General features: G+C 32.4%; 1 protein-coding gene across 6 annotated transcripts in view; it reads right to left on the bottom strand.

Annotated features, from left to right (window-relative positions):
• The window catches only part of TRIQK (triple QxxK/R motif containing), a 76,884-nt gene that overhangs the window by 24,147 nt on the left and 25,780 nt on the right, over positions 1–26,957 (bottom strand). For 5 of the 6 annotated variants that reach the window (XM_017847358.1, XM_017847360.1, XM_017847362.1 and 2 more), the window contains one exon: positions 8,428–8,512. In XM_017847358.1, coding sequence (XP_017702847.1) covers positions 8,428–8,491 — 64 coding nt within the window. In that variant the 5' untranslated portion in view covers positions 8,492–8,512. The remainder of the gene's footprint in view (positions 1–8,427; positions 8,513–26,957) is intronic. The other variant, XM_017847359.1, reaches the window with a different exon arrangement.

The following is a 26,957-nucleotide window of genomic DNA, read 5'->3' as shown; positions in this document are numbered from 1 at the left end:
TATGACATGGTTTTTCATGGGAGCTTCCTTAGTTTAATTAAAAAAATAAATAGATTACTTTACTGCTTTTGACTTTTTGCTGTTCAATTCCTTACCCTTGCCCAGAAACAAGACTACATCTTTGCCCTTTGTTGATATTGCTGCTCAAGGTCGTTATCACGTGAATATCTGGTTATTGTTTTATAAATGTTCATTTTCTAGAAGCTCACTGTTTCTTTCTTTCTCAACAGTCGACTTTACACTAGCCACACTCATTATCATCATGTGGCAGTACTGCTTTTCCTCTGCCTTTGCTGCTTTAAAAATTAATGCACTGTTATTTTCTGAATACTGCATAAGCTGCTTATAAGTACATTATGCTATCAAGCAAGCACATGCAGAAAAGCTTCCTAAACTGTTATTCTTTCAATGAAAATACAGCTGGTTCTGCTTCAAAGGCACATCTTTTCACCTGCAAATGGACTTGCTCCTGCACTTATTCCTCAATTCATTGTCTTTTATTTGTGTCTAGAAATCTTTAATTGCCTTTAATTAGAAAAAAGTAAATTCAGTGCTTTAATCTTGCAAATACATTCAATCATAATTCTGTCTGGGATGAATACCAAGTTCTATTCACTGTCTGATCTCTATAACAAAGATATATAATTTATTGTCCATTTATGTAGACCACACCAATTAAGATACAATAGAAAAGCGGAGAGATAAGAGTCAAAATATTTGAAAAGAAAAATTTGCAATCTAAATTTAATTACTCAAATGAATTATTGGAAGATGAGTTATTTACAGCATGCCAAAATACTGGCAAATAATATTTGGTAATCAACAATGAAGACTTTTATATTTCCTTCAACATTTTAGAAAAAATCTCATCAAGTGCTTCAAATCCCTCCTCCCTTCGTCAAAAGCAATACACTACTTGGAATCTTACTTTTCTTGTATTACCTAAATTACATATAAAAGTAATACAATTTGTTATATAAAGTAAATTTACAACTGCCATATGAACACAATTTTTAGTTACTATATTGCAAACTACAAATATCTAAAGAAGACTCATTACAAAATGGGAGGTCAATAGTCTTTTGTATGGAATCTTGTTTAAAAAACTTTAGTAAATATGTCAGTAAACAAATGGCCTGCATTTTAATACCTTCAAGATGAATAAAATTACAAATGCTCACAGGAAAATAACTAAGTAAAACATTAACCAATCAAATTGATAAAATGAAAATAACTACAAAGCCAGAAATAATCCAGTAGATTACCATCAGCATAATGTACCTTTACATTTAATAAATCGTGCAAAGGATGACAATTTCCTTAAAGAAAAAAAGCAAGTATTATCTACAAAAGCAAACCACGCAAAAAGTAAAACTTTTCTCAAAATTATTTGGAGATATCCAGAATATAGAGAGAAGGCTGATAAATTCATCATTGAAAATAAAAATCTCGTGCAAAATTTTCATTTTAATTTTGTTATAGAAACAGTTAAAACCAATGATAATTTTTCAATGCTTGGATATAACAGCTTGTCATACATTACCATTACAGAAAATACATCATCATTTAACACCATATTAAGTACTAAAAAACAAGTACTAAGCTTAGAGCTGCTAAAGATAAACCAAGTTGCTCATAAAATATAAATTAATTTCCAAGAAAATTCATATTAAAAATGCTAACCAAGCAACAAGTTATACATGGAGGGGAATTATAGTTAAATAGAAGATGTCACAAATAATATCAATATTGAGTTTGCAATTAGTACACAAAAAAAGTCCACAAACATTTAAGAAGTGGTTATATGCAAGGTACCCATGGGGATGTAGAGAAGTAAAAGGAAGACAAGCAGCAAAAAGAATAACAGGAATCTAAAATGCAAAATTAAGAGAAATTAAACAACAATATATTCCAGTAAATATTCAGTTTAGTTAAATACACTGCTTACTATTTCAAGAAAAATGATAAAATACTTAAATTAATGGAAACAGGTTAGGTTAAACAAAGGGCATATAAAATTGTAATCACCTAAGAATTAGGATAGTTGCTTTATTGATTATTTAAATATTTATTAAGTACCTTCTCTGAACATCATTAGAGATGCCAAAAAAAGTCAGATAGAGCTTCTCTCTTCAAGAATATTTAAATTCTAGTAAGTATAATTAAAAAATCGTATGTGAAAGATAGGAGAAAGTAATCACATTTAGAAGTTTAAAAATCCTTATTGTCTAGGTTAAATAAGGATTTTAATATACTTCATTAAGTCAACTATGAAAACTTGAGACTCTCCTTTTCCCAAAAAAGGGAACAGAAAAGAAAAAAAGGAATCGCGCTTCTTCGAAAGTGAAAAAGAAACCATAGTCAATAAGTTTCGCCGGAGATTTAACAAGGAAAATCTCCTGCCCCTCCTCACAACGGACCATATATCCGCGACTCTTTTCATGCATGCATTACAATGAATAGAATAGGAAATTTTGCTGCTTGAACAAAGATTCTCCCTATATTACAAATCTTTAATATCATCAATTATAGATTCAAAATCGCGCGGATAAGACTATCAGAATACTTAACAAAATACAGGTAATTTTAGCAATATTCTCGCTCAAACAGCATTCTCTTTATAAATAAAAAGGTCATTATACAATAGAAAAGGGGAAATCATCATAAATATATACTAATTTACAAATGCTAAGCAATGAAAACATGGCTTCAAATATATAAAGCAAAAATCGACAGAATTACAAGAATTGAAAATTACAGTCTTAGGGTATTTCAATTCTCATTTTTCAAAAAATGACAGCTAAAATAGATAAAAAGTACACAATAGAGTTGAAAACTATAATTAATATAAGTAGTACTGTATCCTAATACTAGAGAATACCTATTCCTTTCATGCACAGGAAATGTTAACAAAATTGACTGCATACTAATTCAGAGACAAAATATTAATATCATAAACTGATATCATGCGCAAAACATTGTCGGCAAAAGAAATAAGGCTAAAAATCAATTTGAGAAAAATTAAGAGTGCAGCTTTTGTATATTATTAAAATTAAGATATTATCAACTTAAAATAGACTGTTATGTTTTATGGAAGCCTCATGATAACCACAAAGAAAAAAAAACTAATAATAGATACAAAAAAACTAATATTATATTCAGAAGAGATAAACAGAAAGAATCAAAGTATATCACAACAAAAATTATCAAATTTAAAAGAAGATACCAAGCAAGAAAGAGAGGAACAAAAGAAATACAAAGCAGACAGAAACAATTAACAAAAAATGACAATAAAAGCCCTTACCATCAAAATTACTCTAAGTGTAAATATGTAAAACTCACCAATCAACAGATATAGAATGTCTCAATGGATTAAAAAAAGGTTTAGCTATATGCTGTCTATAAAAGACTAGCTTTAGATTTAATGACACACACAGGCCAAAAGTAAAGAGATGAAAAAAGCTATTCCATGCAAACAGTAACCCAAAAAGAGCAAGAGTAGCTGTACTTATATCTAACCAAGTAGAATTTAAACCAAAAACTGTCAAAAGAGATAAAGAAGGTCATTACATAATAATAAATGAATTAACAGGAAGATATAATGATTATAAATAAATAAATATACATATATGCATATGTGCAAACAAATATATATACATATATATGTGCATATATGTACATATACATATATGTATATATGTGCATATATGTACATATACATATATGTATATATACATATCTGCATGCACACATATATATTATATATGAGTGTACATACATATGTATATGTGTGTAGACATACATACATATATGCACCTAACATCAAAGAATCTAAATACATGAAACAGCCATGGAACTGAAGAAATAGAAAGCAATACCATAATAGTAGTCAAAAATGAATAGATTATTGAGACAAAAAACTCAAGAAAAAAACAGATTTAAACAATACTATAGAACAAATGGACTTAACAAATGTATAAAGAACATTCCAAACAAAAGTAACAGAATACATATTCTTCTCAAGTGTACACTAACATTCTCCAGGATAAATCACATGCTAGGTCACAAAGTAAGTTTTAACAAATTTAAGAAGACTGAAATCATTCCAAGTATCTTTTATGAGCACAATAGAATAAAACTAGAAATCAATAACAAAAGGAAAATGGGAAATTCACAAATACATAAAAAGGAAACAAGGAACCCATGAACAGTCATTCAGTAAAAGAAATCAAATGGAAAATAAGAAAACATTTTGAAAGGAACGAAAATGAAAATACAATATAGCAAAATTAATGGGATGCAGCAAAGGTAGTACTGAGAAAAAAGTTTATAACAATAAACAACTACACTTAAAAAGAAACATCTCAAACAACCTAACTTTATACTTCAAAAAATTAGAGAAAGAACAACCCTAAGCACAAAGTTGCCAGGAAAAAGCAAAACAGTATAAAGATTCTGGCAGAAAAAAATGAAATAGAGAATAGAAAAACAATGGGGAAAACAATCAATGAAACTCATCACACACGAAACAGCAGACGTTACAACTGATGCCACAGAAATTAAAAAAGATCATAAGGGGCATTTAAAAACAATTATACACCAACAAATTGAATAAACTAGAAGAAATAGATAAATTCCTAAAAATATGCAACCAAGCAAGAATGAATCAAGAAGAAACAGAAAGGCTGAAAACTAGTAACAAATGAGACTGAATCAATAGTCAGAAACTTCCCAATAAAGAAAAGCCCAGTACTGGATGACTTCAATTGTATGAAACAGTAAAAAAAAAAAAATCCTTCTTAAAGTCTCTTAAAATACGGAAAAAAAGGAAACACCTTCAAATTCATTTTATAAAGCTAGCCAGCATTACCTGGATTTGAAAGCCAAAGACACCACAACAAAAGAAAACTACTGACCACTATTCCCTTATGAACATAAAACAAAAATCCTCAAGAAAATATTAGCAAACGAAATTCAACAGCACATAAAAGAGATAATATACAATGACCAAGTGGGATTTATCCCTGGGCGATAAGGATGGTTCAACATACGAAAATCAATTCATATGATAAAGTATATTAACAGAATGAAGAATAAAAATCACATGATGATCTCAACAAATGCAGAAGAAGCATTTAACAGTTCACCAGGACCTTAAACAAATTTACAAGAAAAAAACAACCCATCAAATGGCAGAGGATATGAAAAGACAACTTTCAAAAAGACATTATGCGGCCAAACAAAATATGAAAAAAAGCTCATCATAACTGGTCCTAAGAAATGCATCAAAACAAGGAGAACCATCTCATGCAGTGGAAGATGGCAATCATTAAAAAATCAGGAAACAACATATGCTGGAGAGGATGTGGAGAAATAGGAACACTTTTACACTGTTAGTGGGAATGTCAATTAGTTCAACCATTGTGGAAGACAGTGTGACAATTCCTCGAGGATCTAGAACCAGAAATACCATTTGACCTGGCAACTCCATTACTGGGTATATACCTAAAGGATGATAAATCATTCTACTATAAAGACACATGCACATGTATGTTTATTGAAGCACTATTCACAATAGCAAAGACTTGGAACCAACCCAAATGTCCGTCAATGATAGACTGGACAGTGAAAATGTGGCATATATACACCATGGAATACTATGCAGTCATAAAAAAGAATGAGTTCATGTCATTTGCAGGGACATGGATGAAGATGGAAACCATCTTTCTCAGCAAACTAACACAGGAACAGAAAACCAAACACCGCATGTTCTCACGCATAAGTGGGGGTTGAACAATGAGCACATATAGGCACAGGGAGGGGAACATCACACAACAGGGCCTGTAAGGGGGTGGGGTGTAAGAGAGGGGATAGCGTTAGGAGAAATACCTAATGTAGATGACAGATTGATGGGTGCAGCAAACCACCATGGCACATGTATACCTGTGTAACCTGCACATTCTGCACATGTATCCTAAAACTTAAGGTATAATAAAAAATAAAATTCAACACCTTCATGATAAAAATTCTCAATAAATTAGATATAGAATGAATGTCCCCCTTCTTTTTTTCTAGTAGTTTTATGTCTTATATTTGCCTTTAATTCATTTTTATTTCTTGACATTGGTCTTGGCAATGATTTCTTGGATGTAACACTAAAGAAAAGGCAACTGAAGCAGAAACAAACAAGTGAGACTAAATTAAACTAAAAATCTTCTGCATGGCATAAGGAGCAATGAACAAAATAAAAAGGTAATCTGTGAAATGGGATAAAATATTTGTACACTGTGTATATGAGAAAGAGTTAAGTCAAATTACATAAGGAACTTACATTTTACAATAGTAAAAAAGACCACTTGATTGAACATACCTCACTAGAAAATGGCCAAAAGATCTGAATAGACATTTCTCCAAAGAAAATGGAGAAAATGACAAACAGGTACATGGAAAGGTCCTCAGCCTCCCTAATAATCAGAGAAGTGCTAATCCAACCACAATGAGATAATGCCTCACACCTGTTAGGATGACTATGTTAAAAAATACATATATAAAAAATGTTAGTGAGGATATGGAGAAGAGAGAATCCTTATATATTCTTAGTAGAAATGGAAAAAATGGTACGGAGCTTCCTCTAAAAATTAAAAATATATCTACTATATGACTCAGCAATCTCTCTCCTAGGTATATTCCCAAAGAAAATAAAATCTCCAGATTTTAGAGATACAATGTTCACTGCAGCATTATTCACAATAGCCAAGATATGAAAACAACCTAAGTGTCCACTGACAGATGATGGGATCAAGAAATTATTTTATACATATATAAAAATATATTTCACCCTTTAAAAAGGAGGTCCTGCCATTTGGGAAAACATGGATGAAATTGGAGGACATTATGCTAAGTGAAGTAGGCCAGACAAAGAAAGAAAAATACTGCATGATCTCTCTTATCTTTTCAATCTTAAAAAACAGATGTCAAATATCTAGAAAAAGAAAGTGGAATAGTGGTTACCAGAGTTTGAGGGAAGGGGAAAAGCAGAGATACAGGTCAAGGGTATAAAGTTGCAATTATGTAGGATGAATAAACTATAGATCTAATATATCACATGAGAACTACAGTTAATAATATTGTATTGTACACTGATATTTGCTGAGAGTAGATTTTAGGACTCACCACACACAGAAAAGGTACTATGTGAGATGATGCATATTTTAATTGGTTTGACTGTAGTAATCATCTACTGTGTGGGTGTATGTGTATGTATGTGTATGTGTGTGTGTGTGTACACAGCAAAAGGTCATGTTGTACACCTTAAATATGTGCTATAAAAATTCTTAATTGGCTATATGTATTGTAAATATTTTTTATTTGTTTGCATGTCTTTTGTTCTTCAGAAATATATTTTCTTTATGGAGTGTACTTTTTGTGTCTTATTTATGAAATAGATATATACTATATTTTGGTACCAATTATCTCTATTTTCTGGCTTCAATTGTAACTTCTTTGTTTATCCTTTAGTTATTTAGAAGAGCTATTTTATTTATTTATTTTGTATTTCCAAAGCAATGGTGGAGATAGAAAAAAAGTGCACTAAAGGAAAGGGTTGGGTGAAGAAAGGGAAGTTACCTTTTTGCTTCTAACTAATTTCTAATTTACTACATTTGATTAAAAAATGAGTCACAGGATATTGATTCTTTATAACTTGGGATACTTTCTTTGTGACTTAGTATGCAGGTGGTAATTTTTTAGAAATACTCCATGTATCCTTGAAAAGAAAATCTTGCACCTAGAGCCTAATTTAAAATAGATAAGCTTCCTGTGATCTTCCTGTGCTAAGTGAGCTTTATTAGTCCACCATTCTACTAGGGTAGTATCTCTTTGAGGGTCTAAGTATATTTGGGAGTCTCGATTCCATCTACAAATCCTTATTTCCAGTCTTCCTTCATCCTTCTTTCACATATGACCTCTGGAGAATTTTCTTTCTTTTTTTCTGAATTCAGGTTTCCATATAAAAGGACATTTGTTCTACTTTAGCATATTTTACAGAATTTTGAAGTTATCAAATTATTGCCAATGAGTCAACAGAATTAAAAGTTATAATATATATGCAAAGGAATGATTTAATGGACTATAAAATCAAAACTGCTAATTATATAAAAGCATTCAGCCTAAAGAATAATATTTATTTTTTGTTTTATTAAATTAAAATTATAAGAGCACTGAAAAATCATAAGTACATGAAGTTCATATCTTTACTGGTAAGCAGGACTGCATTTAATTTTGCTTCCATAAAACTCTATAAAGTCCTTCTTCACTCATATATTTCTGCGATATGTATTGCTGAGAGAAAATGTATTTCTTAATATGCGTAATTGTGTTTTTATCTTAATTCATAGGAGTGTATCAAAGATAATTCCATCTGCTTACCAATTTGTTTTCTGTACTGATGCAAGCAGGAAGTTTTATAGTAAGAAGCATCTTTTCTACCCATCTTTGATCTCCAAAATGCCTGCTGAAAAGAAAATAATTACAATGAAATTTTTTTTGAAAAGGAGTATCTATAAAATCCAGAAATAGTTTATTCTATAAAATTCATTTTTAAAGCAATGGGTACAAATACCTTTGACTTATTTCCTTTAAATATTCATAAAGAAAATAAAATTCTTTTATATAAATCATCAATGATACAATCACTGGTAATTAAATTTCTCAATCAATTGTTTTTGGTAACATTCATCTTATCAAGTACTACCAGTGCTCAATTAAACCACATTGTCAGATAACATATCTGTAAATATGAAAATCATGTAGCATTTACTTAGGTTGGGGATTTTGGCATGCTTTTGGCAACATGTTTATTTCCAAGTATATATATTTTGGATATATATACTTACTATGTTACATTAAAACTAAGGCTAAAGTTTGAATCTCAAGTACTTTGTATTTTATTTTTAAAAGCATGACATATACAACCAAAGTAAATGAATTTCAGTTCTATTTCTGCCCCTCTTAATGTAAACAATAAAAACTACTATCATTTCTTAACATTTTCACGCTTATTACATTATATGCACTGTTCGATTTAATCTTCAACATGTTTTTATTGATATACAATAGTTGTACATACTTTAGGGGGATATATGTAATATTTTGATACCTGTGTACAATGAGTAATGACCAATTCAGAAAAATTGGGATATCCATCACCTCATTTACATGTTCTTTGTGTTGGGAGCAAAACAAATCTTCTATTCTAGGTATTCAGAAATATATAATAAATTATTGTTAATCATAATTTTCCTACTGTACTATTGAATACTAGAAATTATTCCTTCTATCTAACTGTATTTTTGTATCCCTTAACCAAGTTCTCTACCCTTCTACCCAGTTTCCGTCCCTGCCTCTGTCACTATTCTACTGTCTACCTCCATGAGATCCACTTTTTCAGCTCTCACAAATGAGTGAGAACACCCAAAATTTGTCTTTCTGTGCCTGGCTTGTTTCTCTTAATATAATGACCTTCAGTTCCATCCATGTTGCTGCAAATGGCAGAGTTTCATTTTTATGGCTGAATAATATTCCATTGCATATAGAGAACACATTTCTGCTATCCATTCATCTATTGATGGGTGCCAAGGTTGCTTCCATATCTTGGTTATTGTGAATAATGCTGCAATAAACGTGAGAGTTCAGATACATCTTCTATATACTGATTTTCTTTCTTTTGGATATATACCCAGGAGTAAGATACCTGGATCATATGGTAGTTCTATTTTTAGTTTATTGAGGAACCTCCATATTGTTTTCTATAATGGTGTACCAATTTACATTTTCACCCACAGGGTATGACCATTCCTTTTTTTCTCCACATCCCCACCAACACTTGTTATTTTTTGTCTTTCTGATAGTAGCCACGTAACTAGGGTGACATGATATCTCTCTGTGCTTTCAATTTGGATTTCCCTAATGATTAGTGATGTTGAGAATGTTTTTCATACACTTTTTGGCCATTTGTATCTTCTTTTGAGAAATGTCTATTCAGATCTTTTGCCCATTTTTAATTGAATTGTGTTTGGCTATTGAGTTGTTTGAGCTTCTTATATATTTTGGGTATTAATCCTTTGTCGGATGAATATTTTGCAAATACTTTCTCACATTTTGCAAGTTGTCTCTTGACTTTATCGATTGTTTTCTTTGCTGTGAACCTTTCTAGCTTGATGTAATCCTATGTGCCTATTTTTTATTTTGTTGTCTGGGCTTTTCAGATCTTATCCCCCAAATTTTTGCCAGACCAATGTCCTGAAGTGTTTTCCCAATGCTTTTTCCTAGTTGTTTCATAGTTTTATGTCTTACATTTAAGTCTTTAATCCATCTTGAGTTGATTTTTGTATATGATGAAAGATAGAGAATCTACTTTCATTCTTCTGCATATAGCTATCCAGTTTTCCCAGGATAATTTATTAAAGAGACAATCCTCCTTTCCCCCATTGTAACTTCTTCATACTCTTATAAAAAATGAGTAGATTCTAAGTGTGTTAATTTAGTTCTGGGTTCTCTGTTCTGTTCCATTGGTCTATGTGTCTGTTTTTAGGCCAATACCCAATTGTTTCATTACTATAAATTTGTAGTATAATTTGAAATCAGATAGTGTGATGCTCTGGCTTTGTTCTTTTTGCTCAGAAATGCTTTAGCTATTGGGGATCTTCCAGGGTTCCACGTGAATTTTAGGACTGTTCTTTAGGATTTTTGTGGAGAGTGTCATTGGTATTTTGATAGAGATTGCATTAAATCGGTAGATCACTTTGGGTAGTAGAGAAATTTTAAAAATATTAATTTCATCATGAAGGAATGTTAAATTTCATTGAATACTTTTTCAGCATCTACTGAAATGATCATATGGTGTTTATTCTTGATTCTGTTGTTGTGACACATCACGTTTATTGATATGTGAATGTTGAACCATCCCTGCATCACTGGGGTGGTCCCATTTGATCATAATGCATTATCTTTTTAACGTGTTGCTGAATTTGGTTTCTAGTATTTTGTTGAGATTTTTACATCTATGTTCATCAGGGATATTACCTTGTAGTATTTCCCTTTTTTAAATTGTATTCTTGTCTGGTTTGGTATCAGAGTAATGCCAGCCTTGTAAAATGAGTTTGGAAGTATTCCCTCCTCTTCAACTTTTTGGAATAGTTTGAGTAGAAATAGCATTAGTTCTTCTTTAACTGTTTGGTAGAAGTCAGCAATGAATCTATCAGGTCCTGGGTTTTTCACTGATGGAAGATTTTTTATTACTGCTTCAAACTCATGACTCATTATTGTTCTGTTCAACTATTCTGTCTTGTCATGTTTTATTTTGGTAGGTTTTATATGCCAAGGAATGTATTCTTTTCTCCTAGATTTTGCAATTTGTTGGTATATAGTTGTTCATAGTAGTCGCTAATGATCTTTTGCATTTCTGTGGTATCAGTTGTAATGTTTCTTTTTGTTTCCCATTTTATTTGAGTTTTCTCCTTTTTTTCCTCGGGCAAGCAAAGGTTTGTTGATTCTACTTATCTTTTCAAAAAACAACTTTTTGTTTTGTTGGGGTTTTTTTTTTTTTGTATTTTTGTCACAATTAAAATTTATTTCTGCTCTGTAAGTTTTATGATTTTTATTGAATTTAAATATTGCAGCAGAGAGTGCAACCTGATCACTCATATCCTCCTTTTTTCCTAGCACAGACTATACTTCCTAGCCTCAATCATAATATGTCATTATTTATAGAATATGAATGTTACAGTCATAAGTATTCTTCAAACTGGTGCCTGGAATTTGTTCCTCATTCCTTCTAGTAAGGCATTACAAGATGAAGATGAAGTCAGACAAGAACTGGTCATGTCACAAGCAAAAATACAGAGAATAGAAAGTCCAGTAATTTGGGGCTAAAAATGTTGGAAAAGCCAAAATCTTCTGAGAACCAACAGGAAAAAAAAATGAAACTAGGCTTTGAAGAACAAAAACCCATTAAAACTTATCAGCTTATAAAAAAGAAAAGAGAGAGAGAGAGAGACAAAGAACAGATTAGGGGTTTTTACCGTCTCACCTGAGCCTATTATTTCAGATTACTTCAAAGTAGACACTATTGGGTAGAAAAAGAGAAGCCTAGGAGTTCTGAAGCACAGAAAGAAAGTGGACATGAGAATTAGGTCTAGGAAAGAAACTGCGCTGTGTTTACTGGCACATGCAACTGAGTAGAAATGGCAAGAAGGTTACTAAAATGTGAGGGAACTATATTTACAAAGAAACCAGAAACATAATCTAAAAAAGTCTTTGAATGAAAGTCAACTTTGAGGCCTCTACATTTAAACCAGTATACAGCAGTACTCAAGGAAGGCAAACTCTACAGAGTTTGTAACATCTACTTCACACATGACTAGAAAGGAAGAACCATCCAGAGGACAGAGCCACGAAGAATGGACAAAAAGACCATAAGCTGAAACTTCTACTTCAGCACAATGGATCTTCTCAGTGGTCTTGTGAGCAGCAGGTTTCATCATCACAATGGACCAATGACTCCTGTGGCTGTTTTCCATTCTTCCCTTTATAAATGGGGATGATTATTGCAGGTATAAAGCAGTTATCCACTGCTTAATCATTATTTCTTATGGGTTTTGTGATGCTGGGGAGGAGTAGGAAAATGTCACAGGCAAATTGAGAGAGAGGGCTATGTGTTAGCTTGAGATCCTTGGCTTGGAGCTAGATGCAATAAATGCTAGATGTTTAGGTTCTCTCTATTGGGGAGACAGAAAAAAATAAATGTGCATAGCTATTTCCATGCCAGAAAGATAAATTATTACAAAAACTGTTGGCTACTCACTAAAATACATGTTCTCCTTTTTTTCCCTCTGAGTACACCTGACTAATGTCCCGGCCTCCTTTGATGTTAGTTGTGGGCACATCACTTATTTTCAGCCAACAGAATGTGAGTAAATTAATGTTTGCTGCTTCTAGAACTGACTTATAAAAACTTTCCTTGCATACTCATTTATCTGGATGAAATGGAGATGACCTCCAGAGTAGCTCTGAACACAATGTGACGATGATGACAGCCTGGATCATGAATGACTGCATGGAGGAGAGCTATCCAACTAACTTGTTTTCATATTGCTGTGATAACAAAAAATAAATGGGCAGCATTTGCAGTACTACACATTTTTTGCATCTATTTGTTACAATAGTTGTCATCACTGAAACTAAAACAAACAAGTATAGATGTTTCCATATAAACTGATGCAATTATCAAACTGTAATTTTTCTAAAGAGTTTATCAAGGTTCTAAAACACTAAATGCATTTGAAATCTGTCCAGACAAAATTGTATTGTTTATCTATATATATATTGTCACACAGAGAGTTAACAATGATCCCACCCAATACAGTGAGAGGCATCTCCACTGTAATAATTTTTATCCATATGTAATAAAATTATAAGTTCAGCTAAAAACCTACTTTTCTAATCATAATAATCTTCATATTTATGGTATTATTGCAATATCTAGGAATATTCAAATTATGACAAAGTAAAATAAGTTAAATTTTCATCTCTAATAAACCATGTAGTTATTACATCTAAGAAAACATTTTAAAATTCTAGCAATAAAACAAGATGGCACCTAATTCTATAGTCTCAATTCTTATCATTCAAAACATTAAAATAATTCTGTCAAGACAAGCACCATAAAATTGTCAATAGATATATTATAATTTATTCATATAGCAATAATATTTGCATAGTATTTTTCATTTATTAATTATAAATAGGAATCAAGTTATTTTAGTTTTAATTGTGTGTGGGTAGGGAAGATACCACTCCATTTTAGGAGAGAAGCTGGATTAAATGAGTAAACACTCAAGATATTATTCCCTTTTCAATTGAGTTTTGTTCTTTGCCTTTACACACTATGCTTAATTATTTTTTTTTAAGCAAATCACTAAGGCTATCTACCAAAATCGTTACTCATTATGCTTCCTCCGATTCCTTTCTGGTCATTTAAACCAACATCCCAGCAGAGATAACACTTCAGAGGTCAATATTTTATTCATTCACTACCTACAGTAAGTAAAAAAGTAAGAGGTTTATCAAAAATATATTTCACCAAAGTAGCTGAATTTTACTTATATGTTAATATATGCTACATTAAAAATTATACCAGGGAAAATCTAAAGAATCTAAATTTTTAGAGGGGTCTATGCTCTATGAACAGACATTTTATATATATAATAATCACTGAACATAAAATCCTTCAAAAGAATTTCAACCAAGATACATTAGAGAAAACTGGTTTAAAATTTGTATTCTTAGTTATTTTAGTGGTTTGATAATATTTAATCAAAATTTAAACTTTCTCATTGTCTTTGAAATTATTATATTCTATTCAGTAAGTAAAATGACGTTTTACCAAATGATAAAACAAAACATGCTTATAGAACACATCCTTACACAAATTATTTACATTTTATTAGTTGCAAGAAACACACACAAAAAAAGAAAGCATTTTGCCTTACTGATAAACACACTGAGGCTATTTTAAATGACCTAAAGGGACACCTATTCATCTGTATGGTGCAAACTGTCAATGACTCAGACATGTAGAACCTTTAAAATGTTCTGACTTTTCTTTGTTCTTCAAAGCCTTGCGGTAATCATCATTCATTTCTATTGCTTTGATGGTTAGATAGCAAACTCCCAAGAAATCCAGGGAGACATTAACACATACAGCCGCAATTTCTAATAAGACAGCTATTTGCATACAAGATCAGCCACAATTTAAAATGTGTTGTGATAGATGTGGAAAGGGAATAACAGATTTATATTAGCATGTACAATACCAAGATTGTTTTCACAATTTAATTCCTTGGAGATTATGTCTCATCACCTCCTTTTGTAAAGAACACTGCATTCCCTGAGGAACTAACTTGCTCTGAGACCCAGCTAAACTAAAATATGGATTAATAAGATAATATTTATTATTTATGAATTTTGCTGTAGGAATGATTTCAGATGAAATCATCACAGAAGTTTCCGACATTCTTGAAACTTGATAACACATATTTAAAGAAGAAAATGCTAATTTTATTTAATACCTAAATTGGATATTAAAATAATTCAGTTAATTTTTATCTAATTAAACTTTACACTCATTAGGACTTTTAAGATTAAACATAGCATTTTGTTTTAGAATGCTTTCTTAACCTGAATTTTCCAGAACAATTTTGCCAACAGTATTTTAAGCATTAATACATGACCTTTAAAAACAAAGGTAGTATTATATTCAATCACCTTCCAACCAAGTTATTTTATTGCTCATTTATACCTTTTTATGAAATCCAGAAAGAACAAGTAAAGAAATAAGAAATCTGAAGCCTTCACATATGTCTCTGCTTCCAGAAAAAGCATTAAATCCAGACTGTGACATTTAAATACATATCAAAACACAGGTTATTAAAAAAAGTTCAACCCATGACCACAGAAAAAATAATTATCTTAGTTTTTAAGGCTAAAAGAAATACATTTACCTAAGAAAACTCTTCGTTAAACATGAAGCTGTAGTTAGACAGAAAAGGTATTTGGTTATGGCTGGATCAAAGTTGAGAACCAATCATGAAAATACAACCTCATGCTAGATGCTGAAGATATAATAAACACAGAAGATATTTGTCCCTGATCTTATTGCACATTAACCGTTTCCAGAGTATCACACATTTAAAGTTGTTCATTCACTTAACATACTTAAGTCATTGAAATGATGACACATTTCCTAGATAAAGCAAAAATCCTTAGTATAAAGAACCATTAATGATCTGAATTTGTCATTTGTTCCTTTCTTATGTTCCAGTGCACTATGAAATTCAGCTTTTAGTTCCATGACTTTGACAAGCTCATTCATGTTTCCAGGAATTTACTATGTTCTGCAATTTGCTTCAAATATCCTTTCAATACATCCCCACTTGTGGAACCTATATATTTTCATATTGCACACAAGAGTCATCTCTGAGTAATCATTCAGATCTTGCCTAAGAGGCATCATTCATGATTCAGATCTTCAGAGACAGTTCTCCACACTTAAGGAAATGAAAAATAAAAAAAAAAAAAAAAAAAAAAAAGAATCATTTGAAAGACTATCAAGTGTGAAGTGGACAAGGTGTACACAATTATAACATTAAAATGCAACATTATAAGTAATATTAATCATTTCGATATTATAAGTCATATTAATTATTTCAATTAATTTTATGTATTACTCATATTAATAGTATCATATTATCATTGAGACAAGTTATTACAATGAGGAACAAATTCTTACTGTATAAAACTGGAGTTAAACAGTTGTTATTCTAAAGTTTTCAGAGATCGAAGTGCCCAGTTCACCTACATTTTGACAAACTAATTTCCTTTACAGCTGCAGGTAAAGTATCTAAAAACTGAAATATGTGAAAAGATGATTTCTAAAATCCTGATCACTTGCCAACATTGATATGAAAATTTATATGAAAAGTAAGTATAGGACACTTATCTGTGTAAACCTAAAAAGTCATGTTCCAGGAAAGAAATCTTAGTTGTTGGGACTCATCTTTCAGCCAAACTAGGGAACTAAAACACAGTATTAGGAAATAGTGCTAGAACAAATATATTTCCTTATGAAAAACAAAACAACCAAAAATATTTAACCCCTATCTCATATTATACACAGAAATTAATTGAAGATAGATCATACAACTGAACAAAGTAGCTAAGACAACAAAGTTACTAGGGAAAATATTATATTCATGACTTTGTAGAGGCAAATATTTATTGAAGAAAACATAGTAGGATGTATCATAAAAGAGAAAAAAAGAATGAACTGGATTACATCAAAATTAATATTTGCTTATCAAAAGACACCAGTAAGAAAATAGGTTATTACAGATAGATAGTATTCATAATGCATGTATCTGACAAAATAATTTGCATCCAGAAAGCATTTAAAAATTAATAATATAACATATACAATCTAATAATTTAAAAAGGGGTCAAAAACTTGAACAGGAACCAGAAACTTCAGCAAATAAGATATACAAATGACAAGCACATGAAAAAGTACTTAACACCAGTAGTAATTAGCAAAGTGCAAATTAAAATTAGAACTGAGATACTACTACATATCTACTAGAATGGTTCAAATAAAAAATAATTCATATACAAAATAATGAAGAGAATGTGGAGCAACTGAAATTTCTGGTACAACCTCTTTATATAATTGGCAGTTCCTACAAAGTTAACTACCAGCAATTTTTGCACTTCTACTCCTAGATATTTATGTAAGAGAGATAAATATATATGGTTACAAAATACTTTCTACAAAAATGTTCATGGTAGCTTCGTTCATAATAGTTAAAAATTGGGGGCATGGTGGCAGGTGCCTGTAGTCCCAGCTACTCAGGAGGCTGACGCAGGAGAATGGCATGAACCCAGGAAGAGGAGCTCGCAGTGAGCCAAGATCACGCCATTGCACTCCAGCCTGGGGAACACAGCAAGAGTCCGTCTCAAAAAAAAAAAAAAAAAAAAAGGAAGTAACCCCAATATTGATCAACAGAAGAGTTGAGAAACTGTGGTTTATTCATATAGTGTAATACTACCCAGAAAAAAAAAAAAATACTAAACATAGGCAGTAGAGATAAATCTCAACAATATTATGCTGAGAAAAAGAAGTAATGATGTCTCTGTACTTAAATGGTCAAATACGTCCTATGGGCTAAAGAATAAGTGAGAGGTGAGAAAGCAGAGATGAAAATTGCAGACCAATCCATTATAAAATAAATACAAGGAAGGAAACAGATAGCATAGTAAGTAGAAAGGAAGAGGTTGAGGAAGAGATTTTGTTGTTGTTGTTATGCTTTGTTTTTACTCTTTAGGGCTTTTTTCTGATTAAAAATGAAAATTTGAGTTGGTCTAAATAATAATTGGGAGGAACAACCAGAAAGTGAGAGGGTGAAAATACAGAAAAAAAAAAAAAAAGTAACAATGAGGTTTCCAAGTAGAGTAGAATCCAGCATTCATTTCAAGTAATAATCATAGCACACTATGTCCATCACTTTATCAAGAAAAAGAGAAAATAATGGGCAAAATTACACATAAGACTTGAGGTCTGGTAACCAAAAGTAGAGGGATATCTATGTAGTAGCTCTGTTTTCACTGTGAAGTAGAAGGCAAGATTATCTCCTTATGAGAGAAAGGAAAGGTGGGAAGTTTGAAGGTTTGCAAGTGCAGAGTTGGAATTAATGCTGTGGAGGAATGGAAAGAGTTGTCTAAAGAAAACAGGACTAACTGGGTGCAGTCACTTGTGCCTGTAATACCAGCTACTCTGGAAGCTGAAGTGGGAAGATCTCTTGAGCCCAGGAGTTTGAGACTGCTATGAGCTCTGATCGTGCCACTGCACTCCAGCTTGGGCAACAGAATTGAGGCCCCATCTCTAAAAAATAGAAAAATAAAAAATGAAAACAGGCTTCATGGGCATCACTAAGAGACCAAAAAAATTTGGTAACCATGAATCTATTATAGCATTGGACTATCAGATTGCAAATAATATTTTCCTTTCTGAGTGCTTAGCTACTTAGTGCTGACATAGGGAAGGGTAGTCTACTAGAGTAAGCAGAATTTAAGTTTTCCCAGGTAGGCATGACAGAAAACTTTAGGATACTATAAATAGTGGGTGACATGATATTCTATGGCATCTAAAGGTAGAAAAGGAAGTGAAGGTAGTAGTGGTTTAGAGTTAAGCAGAAAGTGGACCAATCTTCGGACTTGATAAAGTTAAATTTAAATAACCAAATTTGAAAGTAAAAAATAACCAAATAACAAAATTTGGGAGTAAAAGTAACCAAAACCAAATACTAGGAGTGAAAATTAGTTAGTTTACTAGAGAAGAAGGTTATTAACAAGGTCACTAGTCAGTGTGAGTGTGAGGCAATTAATATTATTGAGATGGAGTAAGTTTTGGTCCAGAAGGACTGACGTGGTAGGAAAACATTATGGCAGATGTGTTAAGGAACTGAAAGACCGGGATATGTCATACATATGCATTATGGGTACCCAGGATGGTAGCAGGATTTGGGTGAGGATGCAAAGAAAGACTCAGAGGTAGGAAGACTGAGAAGGGACCCGGATGTCCACAGATAAACAGCAAAAGAGAGAGTTAGAGGACACTACTGTCAAATGGAATGAATCACAAAGGAGCTGGGCTTTTTGTTTGATTTGTCTTGTTTGCTTTTACATGCAGGAAATGTAAATGTTCTGGAAGTGGCAATAAAAAATAAAATGATAAAAACCAACCTCTTGATCCACTGGTATATGAACAAAAGAAGAATAGTTTCCATTTAAGATGGCTTCAGGAAAGTGGTGTTTATAAGAAGAATCAAGTTTCAATTAACATCAAGAGGTAAAAGTAATAAAGCGTTTGGGATGAACTGGGTTCAAGGGGGATATAAAAAAATAGAGAGGAAAGGAAATAGCAAGAGATTAGTCCATGAAAAACCAAAGATAATACAGAATAATATGGGCCTAAGTATTTAGTGGAGGACGTATAACCAAATGGGTCAGGTAGGCAGTGAGAAAAGTTAACAGGAATGTGTAGTATCTTGAACCAGCTTTATCTCAAAACTGCAATGAGTACTCAGGCCTCTCCAGGAGTCAGCTGTAGCCTTGGTAAATGGAGGAGTGCCAATCCCTCCAGGAAAGGTCAGCTGGCTAGAATTCAGCACCACAGAAGAAAGTCTCAGATCTCGAGTCTAGTTAGCATCACCTATTCATTGGGAGCAACTGGAGAGTCCAGATCAGCATTTGGCAAAGTACGGTCCATAATACCATTAGAGTTGTCTGGGATACTCATGAAAATGCATATTCCTGGGTCCCATCACAGTCCTACTGAATCAGAATCTTAGGGGCTAAGGTATATGGGTCTCTAGTTTTGTTTTTGTTTTATTGTTAAATTTCCCGTGTGATTACTGTCACCATTGAAGTTTGAGAACCATTGATTATCTTTTTAACAAGGTCACAGGCAATTCTTTTGCATATTAGCATTTGAGAAACACAGCTGGAAGTAGATGGGAGGCCTGAGCAGGGACTGTGAAGCCTTTCAGCCTCTCTGGTGGACCAGCAAGGCCTGGTTGGGGTGGCATGATCAAATTGTGGAAGTTTCTAATGATCCCCTGAAACTTTAGACTTTTTCTGAATTCAACAGGAAAATATAAAAGGATTTAGTGCAGTGAGGTAACCAAATCAGATACTTTTTAATAAGATTAGAAAGACAAGGAGGTTTGAAGTTAACTAAATAGGCTAGAAAAAAAAAAATCCAGCTAGCTTCCAAAAGTAATCTACTAAGTGATAAATCAATGCAACAAGTAGAAAGGAAGTTCTATTTGGTGTTTTACTTTTTAGAATATACGAACAGCTTGGATGGGGCAATGAGGCAGAAGAAAACTGAAGATGACAATGTTTTCAATTTTAGTGATGGTTAAAATACAAAGTCCAGGCTTCACCCTTCAAAATACCCAGTCAGTAATGTTGGGGAGTGGCCAAGGAAGCAGCATTTGGAACAAGCACTTATTCCCTGCCAGTTTTCAAATTCAGGTGGCTAGTGGACCGTACTTGGCAAATATTGGGTTAGAGAGATGATAATGTCATTAACAAAAACAGGTAATCTAGAAGTAGGTATGGGGTGGCTGATGAGGGTGGAAGAGCATTAGAAATCTACATTATAAAATGTTTAAAACAAGAAATAAGAAAACAAAGCGCTTGTTTTCCCCAAAACCTAATAGAATTAATTAAACTAAACATAATTATGTCACAAATAAGCCAGCCCCCACCAAAAAACACCCACAAATATTTCGCTTACTTTTATTTTAATGCTTTTTTAATGCACAGATTGTTGTGGCATCTGGACACATGACACACTTGAAAACAACACATTAAATTTATACTGCCCAGAATAGACAAAAAGCTGCTTTGTAAGCATCATCAACAATGCTCATCATTGGGGGAGGGGTGTGCTGCATTAGCTGGGTCCCATGGAATTATATTTTAAATTCTAAACTTTTCACAAATATAAAAGCGATAGGCACTTCAAATCTGAAAGGCCACATGAGGGAGAGAACTTCTATTAAACAGAAATTTTTTCAAGTACGAAAATTATTGCTTTGATTCACCAGGGTTTGATTTCAACAGTATGGGAAATGTACTTGAGTTAATCTTCTGGATTATATTTGCAAAAGAAGATGCTAGGATTGGTCTACGATGTAACTTTTAGTAGTCAAACTAAAAAGTAATCACACAATTACATTATCCTTTAAATAAAGATTATTTTTTATGTAAACTGTTCTTTCTAAAAGTTTTAAAAGGTTACTAAATGTTGTGCACATGTACCCTAGAACTTAAAGTATAATAAAAACAAACAAACAACAAACAAAAAAGGTTACAATAGGCCGGGCACAGTGGCTTCCGCCTGTAATCCCAGCACTTTGGAAGGCTGAGGCAGGCGGATCACCAGAGGTCGGGAGTTTGATATCAGCCTGGCTAACATGGTGAAACACGCCCTTCCCTGCCATCTCTACTAAATATACAAAATATTAACTGGGCGTGGTGGTGCATGCTTGTAATTCCAGCTACCTAGGAGGCTGAAGCAGGAGAATCACTTGAACCCAGGAGGTGGAGGTTGCAGTGAGAAAGGATTGAGCTACTGTGCTCCAGCCTAGGTGACAGAGCAAGACTCGGTCTCCAAAAAAAAAAAATCACAATAATATGGTACCAAACAAATGAAACTGCAGACCCTGTTTTCAGGATTACAAAGTGCTGATACAAGAAGAGACACATATCCAAACATGTAAAAAGAACAAACATCTGCAATTCTGATGTAAAGCCAGTAAGGCAGGCAGCTTGTACCACTGCATACTAAGAGCTTAATCAGACAAAATGAATGAGAAGAAGCAAGGGTACCATTAGCTTCAGGGATTCTGAGGTTCACAAAGGGCAGTTTCATATCCACTTGACTATTACCCAACAAACCTTCAGACTGCTTTTCCTGATGAGACAAAGAGTAATTGAAAACGGGGTTATTGATCTAAAGATCACAAACCTTGAGTTTTCAATGCTTACAATCCCTCTAAATTGGATTATTTTAAGAAAATTAAATAAAACTCAGATCGTTTGAATTATCACATGAATAAAAAATTTTATTTCATCCAGCTGGTACCAAAAACTGGGCTAAAAAATGAAGGAAAACAATAAGCTCTAGACGTAAACATCTAAGATGGCATCTACTTTTATCTCTGTAATTCCTGACTAAACGGAAGTAATTTCTTTTATCATAATTCCTCTATATGAACTGCCTTTTCTTGGCTCTAACGGAATATTAGTGAATTCTTATGATTCAGATTTTCAATAACTTTTCTGAAACAAAGATTTACTAGCAAAAAGGACACTGCCTTTATGTTTAGCCCAAATGTTAATTGCATTTGACTAAGAATTTCTGAGTAATACATCTGTGTTCAGTGTAAATGAAATGTTCTGATACACTCTAAATCTTATCAAAATCACTACCGATAACCAAGTTTGTCTTATCCAATGTTAAAATTTTTATTTTTCTTAATTTACATGCATTTTACATTGAAACAAAATGTGAACCAAGTTCCCAAAATTTGGTAGTTTCAGGATAAAACTACTATTAGTGAGTTTGGGAAGTCTACTGAAAAACTTTCCTGAGTCTCTACATGTGCTCTGTGAATCTAAGAGAGGGCTTACATAAGTCACATTGCCCAACGTTATTTGTCTGATTTCTCAAACAATGCACATTATCATCCTATGAAGCCTATGTTTCATGTAAAGTTTGGGAAATAGAAGCCTAGATTATTGGAAAGCTAATTAAAATGGATTATAACAGAAGGAAATAAGCATTTTGGTTAATGAATAAAAGATATCAAGAACTGGCTAAGAGACATGTTTATCAATCATTTCCCCAGCTTGTGATAAAGGAATATCCTGTCATCAGAGACCTGTAATAGGATGACCATATAATTTACCATCCAAGCCAGAACACTTTTGAGAGTGAAAGAGGGCTCCATTCATTACATCAAGATAAACTTAAATCAGGACCATCCAGGACAGCCCTTGCCCCAGCTGTGAAGCACACAAGGACAGTTTACCACACATTATAGCTCAGTTAGTTTTCTCACCCATAAGGTGTTGCAGTACAACGAAAGAATGGCAAGTCTTCTTTTAAAATGCTGCATTTCAGAAAATGGATTAGTATTTTAGGCAATACCTGAAACAGATATAAGAATATCACAATAGTAGGTTATGCTGAGATAGACTGTCCTTATTTCCAAAATCATCCTGTGGCACATGGCACTACTGAATACTCTGTCGTCAAACTTCAAGCCGTAGGCTTCCAAGTCAGCACTTTCCTGATTCTCCTTCTACATTTCAATTTCTTCTTTACCTCTTTCATTAGCATTCTTCCTCTAGCTGCCTATGAAACTATGTCGTTTGTGTTCCCATGTTCCCCATAATTCATTCACTTTATATATTATGACCTCCTTGGGTACCTCATTCTCTCAAATATATTCCAAGGGCCTATATATCGACCCCTAACTTCTTCAATCATACATCTAGCATTATTCTAACAAAGCATAATCAACATGAATTTCTCATTTTTTCCTTTAACTAGCAAGTTTCTCCTGTTTTCTACCTTATTTTTTTGTTTCTTTTAACTAAACTGACCAATATAGTGTTCTCATTGCAAGCTATCCTCTTCTGATGGTGTTAACTTGGATCACTTGATTAAGGTGGTACCTGCCTAATTTCTCCACTGAGAGAGAATTCAGTCTTTTCCCCTTTGTAATTAATAAGTATTTGGTGTGGAGGTGCTTTGAAACTATGTAAATATCCTGTTCATCAAATTTGCAACTACTTGGTTAGCATTTATTGATGTTTCTTGGTTGAATTAATTATATTCTGACAGGTGCCATGTGATGATTTTATAGTTTCCTCATTTCTTCCATATTTATTAGTTAGTATCCTACTGTATTAAAAAACATTTCCTTCTCTCCATTTATTTATTCATATATGTGTTTACAGCAGTATGTACTCATAGTTTTTTATTCAATTAGTTAGAATTAATGTATATCATTTTTAAAATTTTGATTCCCAAATTGTCCTGGATTTGGCCAGTGGAAGTTCCTTCAAGGTGGTATGTGTCCTTTTGGCATATCACCGTCATTATTTAAGAACCTCTTTATTTTCTGACATATAAGATATTCACGGTTTAGCGTGTGTTTTCCCTGCTCCTGCCCTGGAACCTGCCATTTCTCTAAGAGGCCCAGTTCCCCTTTAGTGGAGAATGGTTTTTAGAAAGCAAGATCTGGGGACAAGATATGTTCATTTCTTAAAAACTGATACTGTTCACAGGCCTTCTAAGTAGAGAGAGCTAGAAAATATATGTATTGGTATGAGCTCGGTACTTCCAATTTCCAATCCAGCATCACACGGCTGTCATTCTACTTTGCCTTTTCCACATTTATATTTGTAGCTTTCCTCTCTAACATTAGGAAACCTGTCAGACATTATTATCAATATAAAGTTTTCGTATTTAATTTTTTGTATAATATTTTGTAAAACAATTAATACCTAAGATTTTTAAAATTTGTGAATCACCTATGAAACAAAGGATAATAACCCATTTGAATTAAATCTACAGAATAATCAACCTGTGCTCATATAGACCAACTTGGTGATAATGGTCATATCAAAAATTAAATAACCCATAGAGATCTATCACCTTATTTTATACCTTACAGACATATGCTCCACACTATGGCAAGGAAAATGAGACTGTGCTTAAACCTACTACTGAAGGTGGCCATGGGGTCTGTTTCTCCTAAACATCTGACTGTCTGCAAAAGGGGTAGATAAAAGAATAAAACCAGTGTTCTTTGAAGATAAGGCATAAACATTCTAGATAGAAAACTAAAAGCGTCATTCCTATGTGTAGCCACATACTGTATGTTTACATAAGTATTTATACATTTAAAAACATAGCTTGTCTACATCAGATTGCTAACATTCAAGACATATATTGTGAAATCATGTTTCTGTATATTGATTCATCACTTAATCTAAGGTTCAAACACAATGATTCTCACACTTCTGACTATAAAATACACAGATAACATATCACTCACTGAACCTCCTTGATCTATTTTAGTGACAAGCATCACTCATGCTAATTTTTAGTCATTTCTATATGTATTATCAATTTCAAGTAATTAGGTTTCCAAATTCAACAAAAACATTCTTAAGTGACTAGGAAAAGTCACTTAGGTCCACAAAGAGAGAACAGGAGAGAAAGTGTGAAAGAAATAAAAATCTCTATTATTTGTGTATTATTTTTTGTAATGGTGATTATTTCAATGGTGAACTGAAAAAGCAAGTTCTAGTTTGGTACATGAGTAGTTTCTGAAAGATATTCAATGTTTATCCCTTGACAAAACAAAGAGTAGTAGGGAAATGTACCAGACAAGAAGGCATAAAACCTTAACCATGTCTTTTCAATGAAAGACTAGATGCCACTGACAAAGTCAATCACTTTGCCTTCTTACACAATTGCTAAATTATCTTCCGATTTAAAAAAACATAAAATACATAAGCATATGTATCAGGCTAAGGGTAATTATTTTCATGCCTAGAAACACATCCTTGTATATTAAGACAGAACTAACAATAAGTACATAATTTTTAAGCATATATATCTTAAAACTAATGGAAATTATGTACACTGAAATAAGCTTAAGTATATAGAGGAAACAAAGAGCTCACGACAACAATAAGAATGCCCTTTATGGAAATTTTGCTTCTAGCATAATAGTTTCAAAATGCTGTATGACTTATTTCAAAAAGTTTTATTAGTAATTAAATGTCAAAAGTATAAAAACAACTGATATATATCCAATTTCATAGAAGTTGTACTAAATGCATTCATTATATTGCAGTCCCAGGTGATTATGGCATTAGCACTTTGCTAGTATTTGCAGACTGGTAGTTTTCAAACAGATTGTGGTATTATAACATATATTTATCAACTATGATGCAAATTATGCTTTTAAAATACCACCGGATTATTCTACTAGAGAAATACAATAAAGAATTTTGAGCTTAAAAAATTGAGAAAACAACACGGAAAAAGGTTAATGGAAATAAGCACTGGGCTATTAACTAATGTAACTCCACTATGTAGAAACAAATAAATAAGCAAAAATAGACGGAATAGTACAATACTAAAAGCATAAATAGATTTCCTGTTACAATGGACTGATGGAGAAAATAATTTCCCAAGTATAGACCGAAATACAAACAAAAAACCAGAAGTTCTACTTTGTGCCAGCTTTTTATCTTTCATCTTTCATCTCCTATTCCCTAATTCCCACTCTATCAAACCCATAATGCCTTTCATAAGGTATTTCATTTAAAAAGATGTCAAAGTTCTGCTTGATAGTTAATTGTTGGCCTTTTTAAGAGCATTCAGTCTCACAAAAAATAATAAACAGAAAAGCTAGCAAATAAAATATGAAAAATACAATTGGAAATAAACTGTTCAAGAGTAATAAAAGATTCCAATTTCACCAATGTTGTGAACTACAAATATTGAAACACTTCGACTGCAAAATGTTTAGAAATTATTGCTAAAATAAAATAATCAGGGTTTTGGTTAAAAGCGTGTTCATTCTGTGAAAATTCACCACCTACATATTCTGTTTTGTGCATATTGCTTTGTGTACAGTATTATACATTAACAGAAAGTTTTGAAAAATTAGTAATGTAGCTAAAGTAATGCTTAGGGTAAGCATAAATTAGAAAAGACAAAATATTGAAAATAATGAACCAAATTT

The sequence above is a fragment of the Rhinopithecus bieti genome, unplaced genomic scaffold, assembly GCF_001698545.2.
Source record: "Rhinopithecus bieti isolate Rb0 unplaced genomic scaffold, ASM169854v2 scaffold_26532, whole genome shotgun sequence".
NCBI lineage: Eukaryota > Metazoa > Chordata > Mammalia > Primates > Cercopithecidae > Rhinopithecus > Rhinopithecus bieti.
This window is presented reverse-complemented; position numbering and strand designations above follow the sequence as displayed.